Source organism: Phocoena phocoena, chromosome 7, assembly GCF_963924675.1.
Source record: "Phocoena phocoena chromosome 7, mPhoPho1.1, whole genome shotgun sequence".
NCBI lineage: Eukaryota > Metazoa > Chordata > Mammalia > Artiodactyla > Phocoenidae > Phocoena > Phocoena phocoena.
The window spans coordinates 33,742,790-33,756,786 of NC_089225.1; the positions used below are offsets into that span (position 1 = coordinate 33,742,790).

General features: G+C 34.1%; 1 protein-coding gene across 1 annotated transcript in view; it reads left to right on the top strand.

Annotated features, from left to right (window-relative positions):
• The window catches only part of EPC2 (enhancer of polycomb homolog 2), a 105,181-nt gene that overhangs the window by 79,544 nt on the left and 11,640 nt on the right, over positions 1-13,997 (top strand). The window contains exons 5-10 of the mRNA XM_065880426.1: positions 4,241-4,389; positions 5,387-5,519; positions 7,926-8,117; positions 11,401-11,490; positions 12,784-12,929; positions 13,039-13,382. Coding sequence (XP_065736498.1) covers positions 4,241-4,389; positions 5,387-5,519; positions 7,926-8,117; positions 11,401-11,490; positions 12,784-12,929; positions 13,039-13,382 — 1,054 coding nt within the window. The remainder of the gene's footprint in view (positions 1-4,240; positions 4,390-5,386; positions 5,520-7,925; positions 8,118-11,400; positions 11,491-12,783; positions 12,930-13,038; positions 13,383-13,997) is intronic.

Genomic DNA, 13,997 nt, shown 5'->3' on the forward strand with positions numbered 1-13,997 from the left:
TGGTATTTTTATTCCTCTCTGTTTTCAGTTATGGGACCAAAAACTATTCCCCTTCATGTACACTCTTGCTGCTTAGAAATGTCTGTGAGTTTTAAAATGAGAAAGTTAGGAAAGCAATCGAGAGTGGACACCCTAGGTGTTCAGGAGGTGGTCAGGCATTGAGATATGCAAAAATGAATACCAGCTAACAGAGGTCCTCTGCTTCCTTTTCTATTCCCACAAACGTAAAAACATTTATATAGCTGATGCAAAAGCTAGAGTAAAGGACTTCTGAAATATTTGCTTGGAAGTCTATAATTTAATTTTAATCATTAAACTAATGTTTAGTTTGGGAGTGCTTAAGTGCTTTAGGACATTCTCAAATGACATGGTGTTAAGGTACCAGCATCTCTGAGTGCACTGACTGGGAAGTCTTGAATCAGCATATACGTTCATATGTTTAACCCCATAGGTAAAACTGTTAGCGTTTGTGCCTTCTCTCCTCCCTCTGTGTGGCAAGATAGTTAGGAGAGGAAACTTCCAGGGTAGTGGTTCTCAGTCTGGCTGCACATAACAATCACTCGTGAGTTAGCCTTGGTTTAAAAAGATCTATAGTTAACTCTAAATTACAGCAGTTTGAAAACCACTTCCCTATAGATTTGGCAGTTGGTCAGAACTATAATATGTAACTGGAACAAGAAGACAGGAATTTGCTCCAAGCAGAGACAGTTGTGAAGAAGGTAAAGGGAATTGAGTAGATTTGAATATAGGGAGTAGGGCCATCTTAAAAGCACAGAAAAGATGTCAGTATGAACTTACAGTTTTTAATATTGATATAGCTAGAAATAGATATAGATCTATGCATGGGTATGTACATAAATATATTACAGGCTTATTTCCTAGCTCTGTTTGCAAGAGGGTATAGAAGCAATTACACTAGCATGTAAATCTTGATTTTAAATACTATTTTCCATTAAAGGGAACCAGGACTCCTTAGAAAAATGATTTTAGGTCTGGTGCTAGGAAAGCATAAAGATAAGCTTGGAACATTCTGCTTTGCCAGAATATAAGAATGTGATTGAAGAATGTTGGAGCCATGTTAGAAGGCCTCAGGAGCCAGCTTAAAGGGTGACCCTGCTGATCAGATGTGCGCAAGTTTGTATGCCAAAATAAGGAGAGTAATGGATTATAACCCATAAAGTAACCCATGAGTCTATACTGATATAAATGGATGGATGGATAGATGGATAAGTAGGTGATTAATTGATTGATTGACTGATAGATGAAAGAGAACACTTTTCCTTACCATAGATTTCCAACTTATAAATGTCAGTGGGATGATGGAGTTCAAAAATCACCATTTGGCAACCACCATAGTAGCAATTGTTTCTGGCAAAAGTTAGAATTAATGGAAGCTAAACTGATGGGGGAAATTTGATGAGAAACAAGATGCTTATGTAAGTCCCACAGCATACTTTTTAATTAAAAAAGGAAAAATACTAATTTGACTAGAGAAATCTGGCAAACACCATCTTAATCAAGTGATCAATGGGGCAGTAATGGGACAAATAGGTATCATTTAACTCCTGATATGCTGAGTGAGAGACACAGTATCTCTTCTGTGATGGTCCTACCAAAAGTTTGCAACATGAATTTAATTGTGGAAAAACATCAAAGAAACCCAAATTTAGGAACATTCTACAAAAATAAATGGCTTCTGCTCTTTGAAACTATCAAGGTTATGATCACCATAGAAAGACAGAGGAACTATTCCAAATTATAGGAGAGTAAAGAGACATGACAGCTAAACGCAATTTTAATCCTGAATCGGGTCCTAGACCAGGAAAAAGAATTCATTACTATTAATGAATTTTAATAATAAAGTTATTATTGTCCTATTAATGTCCTTTATAGCAACATTATATAAATGTATAAAACATGTATATAACTATTTCTTGCTGTGAAGGACATTAATGGGACAATTGGCAAAATATGAATAAAGTCAGTAAGTTAAGTAATAGTTTTTATATCAATGTTAATTTTCTGATTTCGATAATGGTACTGTGATTGTATAAGAGATTATCATTGTTTTTAGAAAATATATATTAAAGTGTTTAGGGGATAAAGGAGCATTATATCTTCAACTTTTCTCGAAAAATATTTAAAACACCATTGCTACTAGTTTATATATGTGTGTATGTGTTTATATATATACATGTATATGTGTCTTAGTTCATTTGAGCTGTTGTAACAAGAATACATTAGACTGGGTGGCTTAAACAGCAAACATTTATTTCTCAGTTCTGGAGGTTGGGAAGTCCAAGTTCCAGGTACCATCAGATTTGGTGACTATTGAGGGACCACTTGCTGTTTCATAGATAGTCCTCTTGCTGTGTCCTCACATGGCAGATGGGGCAAGAGATCTCTCTGGGGTCTCTTAGGGTACTAATCCATTCTACAGGACTCCCAAAGGCCTTACCTCCAAATAAAAATCACATTGGAGAGTTAGGATTTCAACATATGAGTTATCAGGAGATGCAAACATTCGGTCCATAACAATGTGTATGTACATACATACATAGATACATACATAGAGAGAGATACATAAAGCAAGTGTAAAATATTAACCTTTGGAGAATCTGAATGAAGATATATGGGAATTCTTTATACTTTTTTTGTAACTTTTTTGTAATCTGAAATTATTTCACAATAAAAGGTTACAAAGTAGAGCAGAGAGGGCAGGACTGGGGTAAAGAAAAATTAGGAACACTAGTTATTTGGGCCTAAAGAGAGCGGGAAATGAATGAGTAAGAAAGGAGAGAAGCATACAGTCCAAGAGGAACCCTTAGTGAAAAGGAGACAATCTTAAAAGGTTCTGGTGCACTTTTGGTTCAGCTGCTATTATTATTCATCTTTTGAATCTGTATATCTCTCATTCTTATTAGACTTTAAGCCTTTTGAGCATAGGGGACATGTGCAATACTTTGTACAGAGTGAGCACTTTTAATATTTGCTCTTGGTAATGTTAGTTTTTTTTCATTCGGAAGGTATTATTGTTGTCTGGTTACAAAAAAAGATTTGCTTAATACCATGCTTTAGATTTTTGCCTTTTCTCACATAGTACTGCTGAAGGGGGAAAAAGATTGATTTCCTTTGGATAAGATAAAAGAATGATTTATTAACATAGTATTTTTTAATATTCAGTATGCACTACCTTAATGGGACTTCGTTTAGGTAATGTTTTATAGGTGATGATTAATTTTCAAATACAAGTAGCTATACACAAAAGGAAAAAAGTAAAACTTTGAATCTTTCTCAAGTTTTATTTTCTCTTTTATAATCCTCCAGTATGAAACCTGGCTTTCTTTGGGTTCTTTCTAATGTCATATTGCTTTATTAAGTCAGGTATGGAAAGCTTGCTTAAATGCAGTCTGTCTAGACATATAGAATGAGGGGTGGTAGTGGTCTATTTTAAAACAAATCGTTCCATGCCTAATATAAAGTAAGTATTCTGTGGATATTTGATTGAACAAAATATTTTTATTAACAGTTACTTTTATATGCAAATGATGCTGCTAATTACAATTGAGCCTTCTCTAGTTATGATAGGACTTTTCACCTGTGAGTTAGTTCAAGTTACTTCTTACAGTTCAAAGTAAGAACTTCTAATGAAATTCAGACTTTTCACTGGATGTCTTTTTACTCTGTAATTAGGTGTTACTACACTGAAGCATGATCATGCAATTCCTTGAGATCCTTTATATCCCATAATCAGTTTTATATCTGAGTTTCTGAAGTGAAGCTTTGCTTATCATTATGATTGTTTACACTGTAGTGTATTGAACTGTCCAGCCTCCAAATAAGCCTCTCATTTTAGCTATTTTTAGGTAACCTTGATTTGACAACTCTTTCCCTCTGTCATTGCAAAATACCTTGTAACAATATGAAAAGACTGCATTTTTCTGATATAGTAGGTTTTGTTTCAGACAGACTTTAAAAATTTTGTTTACATTGGAATTATCCCTTCTATGTCATTCCATCTTTACAACAGCTGGCAACTTTTTTTTTTAATATTTATTGAGATATTTGCTTATACTTTTATTTTCGGAGTTAAATAGGTTCTCTTAATGTAGTTGCTTTTTAGATGATTTTTTAACATTTTGCTTTTATAGAATGAATTTGGGTCTGATAAGATTTCGTTGAATGAAGCTGGAAATGTGGACAATTGGATTTATTCTTCTAAACTTGTTATTTTCAATAGAATCGTAAGAATGATGAAGCCTCTTATGAAAAGATGTTGAAGCTGAGACGAGAGTTTAGTAGAGCCATAACAATTTTGGAAATGATTAAGAGAAGAGAGAAAACAAAACGAGAATTATTGCACTTAACCTTAGAAGTTGTGGAAAAAAGGTAACATTGCTACTATTACAAACCAGTAACAGCTTTAGTCAAATGATAGGCAAAATGTAACCAAATTTAAGCTTTATAACAACTGAAATTGATTATATAACAAAATCTACATTTTTTGAAAATTGTGATTACTACCTTTTTGTTTTAAAAATCAGATTAAGTTACCAGTTCGGGTTGCAAATTTGGGGGATATTTTTGTGTGTAGTGTAGATCCTCTGTTATATGTAATTTTTTGTTGTCGCAGAATCATTGAGTTGTATTTAGAAAAGAACTTGGAGATCATTTTATCCAATTCTCTGAATTAAAGTTTCTATTAAACAAAATTTGAGAGAGATAAATGTTTATTTGATTTTATTTTCTGATTAGTTAGGAAATACTTGTTTCATTGCATTTTGAAAATGTATCCTCTGATGTAATCATCCTTTTCCTACATAATTAAGTAGACTGTGCTAAACCTAACAAAATTTTGTGTGTTTGCTGAGGTAAGCATTCTAAACATCACTTCCTAGTGCTTGAAAATATAAAACATATGAGGATTCCGTCTTCTGTGTCCCTTAGAGATTAGGTGGGTGGGGGTGGGGGATGGTTTTGTTTTTACTAAATCCCAAATATGGGCTTCTTTATTCCCGTAAGTTTTCTCTCTTAAGAATAATCTGATTGGGCTTCCCTGGTGGCACAGTGGTTGAGAGTCCACCTGCCGATGCAGGGGACGCGGGTTCGTGCCCCGGTCCGGGAAGATCCCACATGCTGCGGAGCGGCTGGGCCCGTGAGCCATGGCCGCTGAGCCTGCGCGTCCGGAGCCTGTGCTGCGCCACGGGAGAGGCCACAACAGTGAGAGGCCCGCGCGTACCGCAAAAAAAAAAAAAAAAGAATAATCTGATTAATTGTTGGCTCTGTTTGATTAGTGGTGTTCCAAGTAAATGAAGTATCATTGGTTTTTTATTTCTTTTTTATTTTTAAACTGTAACATTTTCTTATATATTATTTCCTTTTCAAGATATCATTTGGGAGACTATGGTGGTGAAATCCTTAATGAAGTGAAGATCAATAGATCAGAAAAAGAGTTATATGCCACTCCAGCAACTCATCATAATGGAAATCATCACAAAGTCCAAGAATGTAAAACTAAGGTGAATATCTTCTGGGGAGAAGCATGTATGGTAGTATTGATCAGACAGTTGTTTTCTGAAGTTGTCTTATAATAGTTTGGTTAAGGAAGAAAGTTATTAACATGCTTGAGTTCCTACTTTTTGCCAAGCACTTTGCTAGGATTTTTTATACACACGTTGATTCATTAATCCTTATAACTTCCCTTTGAGATAGATTTTTATCTCTATGTGACTTCCAGATCATAAAGTTGTTAAGTGGCAGATTCAAAATTTGAGTCTAGGTCTAACATCAAAGACAGTGTGCTTTCAACTATGCTGTCTGCTTCTTTATAGAATATGGGTAATTAAAGCTTAGTTATTATCACGAGCCTTAGCAAATCCTGCATCATAGTGGCAGGCATCAAAATCTAAAATTAAAGCTTTCCTCATTGAGACTATTGGAAGTTATTCTTTTTGTCATCACTATTGCCATAACCAGCATTTATCAGTTGCTATCTATCTTGACTTGAAAAAGTCCTATAACTTCTGGATCACAGTTTCTTCCTAATAAAGAGCACTAGTAATTACTTTAGTTTCTTAGACTGAAGAATTATATTTATTCATTATTCACTGTTCCAAGTGAATATTAAAGTATTCAGTTGAGAAATACAAAAATTAATAAGACCTTTAAGGAGCTTAGATTTTAAAAAGAAACAGGTTATTGGCTGAGCATTTAGACAGTAGAGCTGTACTGTGTAGCAAGATTTTAAAAGTGACTTAGGGTGTTTGTGGAAAATTCATCTTTTAAAAATGTGCACAATCCTCAGTTTTCATGGGTTCATTCCTAAAGATCAAGGAAGGATGTGGAGCAGGAAGACTCCTCCATTATTCAACTCATGTCAATTCAAACAGCAGAGTTCTTTCTTATTAATCACAGGCATCTAGCCCACCTACCCTTTAAATCACACTTGCTTCGCCATAAACAATACAATAAATGTCATTTTGTACATTATTTTTAAAAATCCTTTTTATATAAATCAATGCTTTTCCAAGACATATTATTGGTAGGCATAGAATATGAAAATCTCAACCCCAAATTACTGACAGAATCAGCCTTTGTTATATATTGATTCTTATTTTAGATCATCTTTAAGATTAAACACCCACCCTATTTAAATATTAATTTTAGAAGTATGGTTGCATCCATTGTTGCTCTACCCTATTTCACATAGTTAACTATTATTTCCTTTGTCACACATCCCACCTTAAATTATAAGTAGTTTCTGAGAAGTTGGGGGTTTCTTTTTGATGTCATAGCTACATCCATTGTATGAAACCATTTGTATCTCAGTAACTTGGCATTTAAGCAACATTTTCATCATGTGTAACATTTTTGACCCTAAAGTAGTTTTTACAAAAATCTGAGCTACATGGGGAAAGGTATAACTTCCTCAGTATTTTTACACTTTCATAGTGCTTGTACTTTGATGCTTAGAACAGTCATTTTCAAGCTTTTTAAAGTAGTAGATCTTTATTTATTAAAAGAATGCCAAGGGCTTCCCTGGTGGCTCAGTGGTTGAGAGTCTGCCTGCTGATGCAGGGGACACTGGTTCGTGCCCTGGTCCGGGAAGATCCCACATGCCGCGGAGCGGCTGGGCCCGTGAGCCATGGCCGCTGAGCCTGCGCATCTGGAGCCTGTGCTCTGCGACGGGAGAGGCCACGGCAGTGAGAGGCCTGCGTACTGCAAAAAAAAAAAAAAAAAAGAATGGCAATATGTTAAAACAGAAACAGAGCTGCTCTGTTGAGGAGAGGTGGGTGCTAGAACCCACCCCATCAGTCAGTCTCTTTGCCAGATGGTCTCTCACATACCACCACTCAACTCTGGAGTACCTGAGAACAGTTTGATTATTGTTCAGTTGAGGCAGTAATTAATTATTCATTTGAAAAAGTGAAGTTTTTTTCCTAATTAATAAGCTTATCTGTCTCAAAAAAGTTACCCCACATGTAGACATTTTTAAAAATTGAAAATGAGCATAGAAATGAATTTATGAATTTATAATCTAATTCAATTCATTTTAAAAATAAAAATAGTTGTTAATTTTCATCATTAATTAGTAGATTTAAATAAAATTAAAATATAATTTAAATAGTTTTTAAATGCTGGATTGCATAATAGAACAATTTTTAAAAATCATTAGCATCTTAGTTTAAGTATTGATAACAATGTAAAAAGTAAATTTAAGTGTCATAATTATTTTTCACTGTAATTTGTGAAAGCAAAACATTTTTCAGTTTATGGTCACATAATAATTTTTGCATATTAAAACCAGAAAGTAAAATCACCTCTGGGGTAAAAATGTATGTTTTTTAAAGAGCAGTATAGTTTTTCATGCTTTCTAAAATGATTTTCATTTCTTCCTTTTGGGGGAAAAATCGTCATGTAAACAGCACCCGCATCATTTGTCTTTGAAAGAAGAGGCTTCTGATGTGGTTCGTCAAAAGAAGAAGTACCCAAAGAAGCCTAAAGCAGAGGCTTTGCTAGCGTCTCAGCAGCCCGCTCCTGAGACACTGCCTGTGATCAATAAGAGTGACATTAAGCAGTATGACTTTCACAGCTCAGATGAAGATGAATTTCCACAGGTGCTTGTTTTAAAACTATTTTTAAAGACATTTTCCTCTAGTCTTTTGTATTGCTATATTTTAAAACATAATTGACATCTTAGAGTTTTGATTCTTGCTTTCTTCACCTAATGTTATGACATAAACAGTTTCCACGTTATTTATGTTAGTTACTGAAATGGTATTTGCTTCTGTTATTTTCTATCAGTTGAGTAAAGTTTATTCTGTTGTGTAGCATTTAGGTGGTTTTCAGCTTTCCCTTTTATAAAAATTAGCATCTCTACCTCTTCCCTCTGTATTTAAAATAGATTATTAGAAATGGAATTCCTGAACTAAAGATTATAAATATTTTAAGACATTTAATACATCATTGTAAATATTCACCAACAATAATTCCACCAGCATTGGATTTTACAACTTTTAATGTAAATTCTGCTAATTTGTTTGGCAATAACTATTTGATTCTAAAGAAAATTTAGAACTGGTTCAAGTTTTAACTTGTGAAAATAATTATTTGGTTATATTACAACAGTTTTATAGCAAAATGTTTGCAGTTTAAAAATCTTAATTTTTGTTTCATATGTGCTATCTTTAAAACAAGACCTTATTTTATATATTAAAGGATCAATTTAAAACGTATATTGTTTAGCACCTGATCTAGCAATGCCCTCCTTTTTTCTTTTCCGTATGTTGTAGGCAACCTAAAGAGAGTACTATAACAAGCTTTATCATATTTTAACATTTTGACTTACTTCATTTAAAAAACATTTTTTTTTTAACCAACATGACAGATATGTTTGGAAGCAATGACAGATATGTTTGGAATCAAGACAGTTCATAAAACACCTTGTTGTTCTAACTATTTAAAATCTAGAGTTTACATAAAACTTGTCCCCTTTGGCTAGATTATATTAGTTTTATTCTTTTGTAGATGATTTAGTTTTTCTACCCCAGATAATATTTTAGCATTCATACGCGTTGTAACAAATGCACAAAAATGTGTTTAATTTCGTATGCCCTTAAAAAGCACTTAAATGAAATCATTTATTAAAATTGTCAGAGGATCATGTAGTTAGACTCAGGCAGGGCTTTGAATAGTCATGGGACATTAATTAGATGACATTTGAAGGAATGAGAGAACAAGTAGTAGGTCTTTCCCAGGTAGAAGATGTAGGGAAGGGCTCAAGGCAGAGAAAACAGCATATTAGAGGGAACTGCTAGCAGTTTGGCATTGCTGGAGCATAAAACACAAAGGGGAAGAGAGGTGAACGGAATGATGCCTGGAGTAGTAGTCAGATGGCAAATGGCCTCTATCGACATTATATATACTGAGAAGTTCGTAAAGAATTTTAAGTAAGAAATGACATAGTTAGATAAATGCATTTATAAAAGCCAGTAAAGTTTTGCTATACACTCCCAGCCCTTTAAGAATGATGCCAGGGGGATACTATGTCCAGTAGAAACTTTTCCCTTATTGCTAGAATCAGTCCATCCATCCTGATAGACACACTCAGCATACTAGTCATATATTCCTCATCTATTAAGGGGTCTTCATTTCTGTTCTAAATTCATATGTTTATTCATATAGTCCCCATTCCCACATGAAATTGCATTTTGAAACTTTTAGGTTCCTCTGAGTCCCTATACTACATCTTTGACAACATTAATTTTTATAATGGTATCCCCCTGTTGCTAAACTGTAGGTAGGCATGTACCTAAAGTTGGACATTATTCAGTGAGGCAGCTATTTAGAATGTAGCTCTTACAGAATCAGGATTTTATTGCTAAAAAGATAATTAAAATAATATATGCTTCTTCTTTGTCCAATAAACAAGAACAAAGGAATAGGGAGCCTTAAGAGAACAAGCATTTTAACCAGACTTCTCCAACTGACTTGCAGCAGAGCAGAATAAAAACCCAGTCTCTTCTCGATCATGCTTCTGATTCTCCTAACATCAGCTCTCTCTTCCTATGTCTCAGACCAAATCCTGGAATCCCCTCCTGGGGTAGTCAGGAGGAAGGGATGCAAAAAATTTCTGAGGCTTTGTGACATCTCCTGTATATATTTTAAAAGAGGTAGATGATTTGTAAAGGAATCAAAGTGTAAAATTCACATTTGGGATTTCCTTTCAAATTTCAGGTTTGGGTTTGGTTCCCCAGGAAGAAGAATTAGCCCCAGCTTACTATTTCTGTGTCTCCCCCATAGTGTTGGTGGAGGTATATTGGAACCTCAAACAAATGCCTTTCTCCCCTGGATGACCCTGCTCAGTGGTAATTACCACAGTTTGGAAATAATGTGGAGAAAGCATTTTTCCTCTCAAAATAGGAAGAGAGGGATTCGTGAGGTAATTTGCAAGTAAATATGGTTGAGTCAGCGTTGTCAGAAAAAGAGATGTACTGCAAAGTGAAATTGCGAGACAACTGAAACTTAAGCACTAAAACTTTTTTTTTTTAATTTTAACCATTATGGGTAGAAATTTATCTAAACCATATTATTTCCCTGCCATATCAGAGTATATTTGTATTTCATTTAATCTGTTTTTGATGACATTTATAAAGTTTGCTGTTGTATGATATATCAGTGCTGCCCTAGAGGTCCACTCAGATTATGTAGGGATATTTGACCTAGTATCACTTGGTCCTATGCTTTTTAATATGTGACAGCTTTTTGAAAGTATTCTTTTGCTGTCTGGTGGGCTTAGTACTTCTCTCTGCAACCAGTCTGCTTACCTTTTAGCGGGTCCTCTTTCCTCTTCTGATTCTCTGCTTCTGATCTGCTAAATTTAAAAAGTGATTTATAAAAATGAGGGGAAATAAGGGACTCCCCTTTGAGTGAAATGTATGACCTTTGTGGCTTTTGGGGATGGGAGGCTATTCATAAACCTCTTTTATCTTTTTTAACCTTTTTTATTATAGAGAAATAAAGTTATTGTGTAAAAACATCTCTACTTATAGGTGAAGCATAACTATTATTACAAAGTATTTATGGCCACATATAATATTTACAAAATGTAAATGGGATATATAAAAACCATACTAATTCTTTTTAAGCCTATAATCCTTGCATGTTCAGAAACAGTTAAGCAGTAATACCATGTGAGCTTACCTGCAAGAACCAGTCCATTAAGAATAATGATTTTTAACCATAGAAAAATTTTGCTAATCTTTAAATGTTTTGGGGAATTCACTGTATGTAATATAGGAGTGATTCACTGTTTGTGATCAGATTCTAATTTTAGACCATTACAAAGATTGTTGACTTTTGATAACTCCTAAATGGAATGCTTCATGCCTCTTCTTCTAGGTACCGTCCCCAATATCAGAACCCGAAGAAGAAAATGATCCTGATGGTCCCTGTGCTTTCAGGAGGCGGGCAGGATGCCAGTATTATGCTGTAAGAACTTTATTTTTTGTGGTGTTTTTGTGAACTGGAATTAACAGGTAACTCATGTCAAGGTGATTTAGTCTTGATCTAAAAATGGGAAGTCAATCAGCATTTTTTATTTAATATCCCCTATGCAGATACCAGTAAAAGATGTTCGAAGGTACTGAGTCCTTTCAAAGGAGATCAGAACCCTTTATTTGGAAATTGATAACTGCTCATATTTTAGAAATCTAGTTCACTTTGGGCTTTAACTATAACTTCAGCAGTTACGACAGCTACTCACTATGTCATTGCTGGAGTTAGGTGAGCCCAGAATCTCTAATGGAACCCTAGATGGCTGATGAGTGTTTATTGAAATTTACTTTTGGGCAAGCCCATCTTTTCCATACAAACCCAGTAAGTATCAAACATAAAGGAATCATTTTTAAACCTCCCCCATGGCAATCAATATATTGTCAAATAATTATATTCATAACTTTTTGTCCCACTTAGAAAATGCTTTGTGCTGTTAAGTCAAGTTTTGGTGCATATTATATCAAGGAATGACCCTCACTTCCAGATACTAAGGTTTCAAGTAAGGTGTAACGATGGAGTAGTGAGGATGGCTCTCATATATGGCTTTTGGAGACCTTTTGTCTTGTTGCATTATGGTAAACATATACACTTATAGCTTTTTCAGGGGTGTGTGTGTGTGTGTGTGTGTGTGTGTGTGTGTGTGTATGTATTTAATGTAGGAGAGGTGTAGAGAATTGTTTATAAGTTATGTGTTTAAGAAAAAGGAGACAGAAAGTGGTAACATAGAAAAATAGAATGCTAGAAGAAATAGGAAGGCAAAGAAATGGACTGTATGTTCTTACAAGTAAAGAGGAAGTATGAATTTGACCCATGCATACCTTCTTGAGGTGCAATTTTTACTCCAAAAAATTTCCTTCTAGTTTATCTCTGTAGGAAGTCTATAAATTACTAACTTCATTATCTCTACTTTTCTACATAAATGTTAAAAGCCACATTATTCTTTAAAGATATATTTCTTTTAAAATATAATATTATCTTAAATGTATTTGTAGTCATAAACTAAATTTAGTTTGAGTTATTTTGGTGAGTGAACTTTTAAGTCAGTTTTGTAGAATTTTACCTGGTTAATATTTAAACCCTGATTTTAAAGTTTTATATCTAAATTTTAATTGCTCTGCTAATGCTGTAGTTACTTTATTTTTATCATGATTTGACTTTTCTTCATTTCAGAATCATTCCATGAGGTTTTTAAAATTTTGTTTTTATTTATTTATTTATTTTTTGCAGCCTCGTTTGGACCAAACTAACCATTTGTTTGAAAATTCAGAATTGGTAGATTTGGATAAGTTGAGATACAGGCATTGCCTTACAATGCTCACAGTCCCGAGAAGATGTATAGGATTTGCAAGGAGGCGAATTGGCAGAGGTGGAAGGTAAACTATGTGTTTTGACCTGGTTTTTGTTTACAAGCTGGAAGGGAGGGTATAAAGAAAATGTTGTTAAGTTCTTCTAGGTAATATTTGGCTTTATATTGCTTTTCAGGGTCATAATGGACCGGATATCCACAGAACATGACCCAGTCCTGAAACAGATAGACCCTGAAATGCTGAATGGTTTTTCAAGTGCTTCCCAAACTATAGACTTTTCTTCTAATTTCTCTCGGACCAATGCTTCCAGTAAACATTGTGAAAATAGACTGTCCCTTTCTGAAATATTAAGCAATATCAGATCATGTCGACTACAGTGTTTCCAGCCAAGGCTACTAAATTTACAGGACAGTGATAGTGAAGAATGTACCTCAAGAAAACCAGGGCAGACTGTGAACAATAAAAGAGTTTCTGCAGCATCTGTAGCTTTATTGAACACCAGCAAGAATGGCATATCAGGTAAGTTGTCACTTTGTTAAAAGTATATCCTCTTCTCCTTAATTTTTCATTATCCACTGAATAGACTCTCAGGGTGAATTTTGAAGGTTTATTTTCATGATCCTACTGAGGAAAGGAAATTTATCTTAACCTATTACATTTTTTTTCCAACCTAAGAAACTAAACTCTATTATTGTGATTCACATTTTAACCAAAATGTCCTAACTGATACCTATAAAACCACTGGCTTGTATTTTGAATGTGTGTGCCTGGTATGGTGAATGTGTAGGCACAATGCATAAGGAATTCCCTATGGGCAAAGTGGTTATAAGCTGCTGTCAGATCATCATAGCACAATACTGTCTGCTTTTGTTAAAGAAAATTTTCATTTTATTATATTAACTTTGCTTAAATGTAAGCATTGCTTCTCAGGAGTACCATTAAAAGTTTTCTTTCTGAAAAATGATTTTTAAAGAGGTTCCCTATGAATAGTTGTAATTTTGGTCTGATAACTTACCTCTCTAATTGAGATTGGAAAGTTTTTTTCCTCTTAAGAGACATTGTATTCAAATTAATATACATAGGCATTATAAAATAATGTATAACATCTAGAGGATCTAAAATGTAATCTTGATT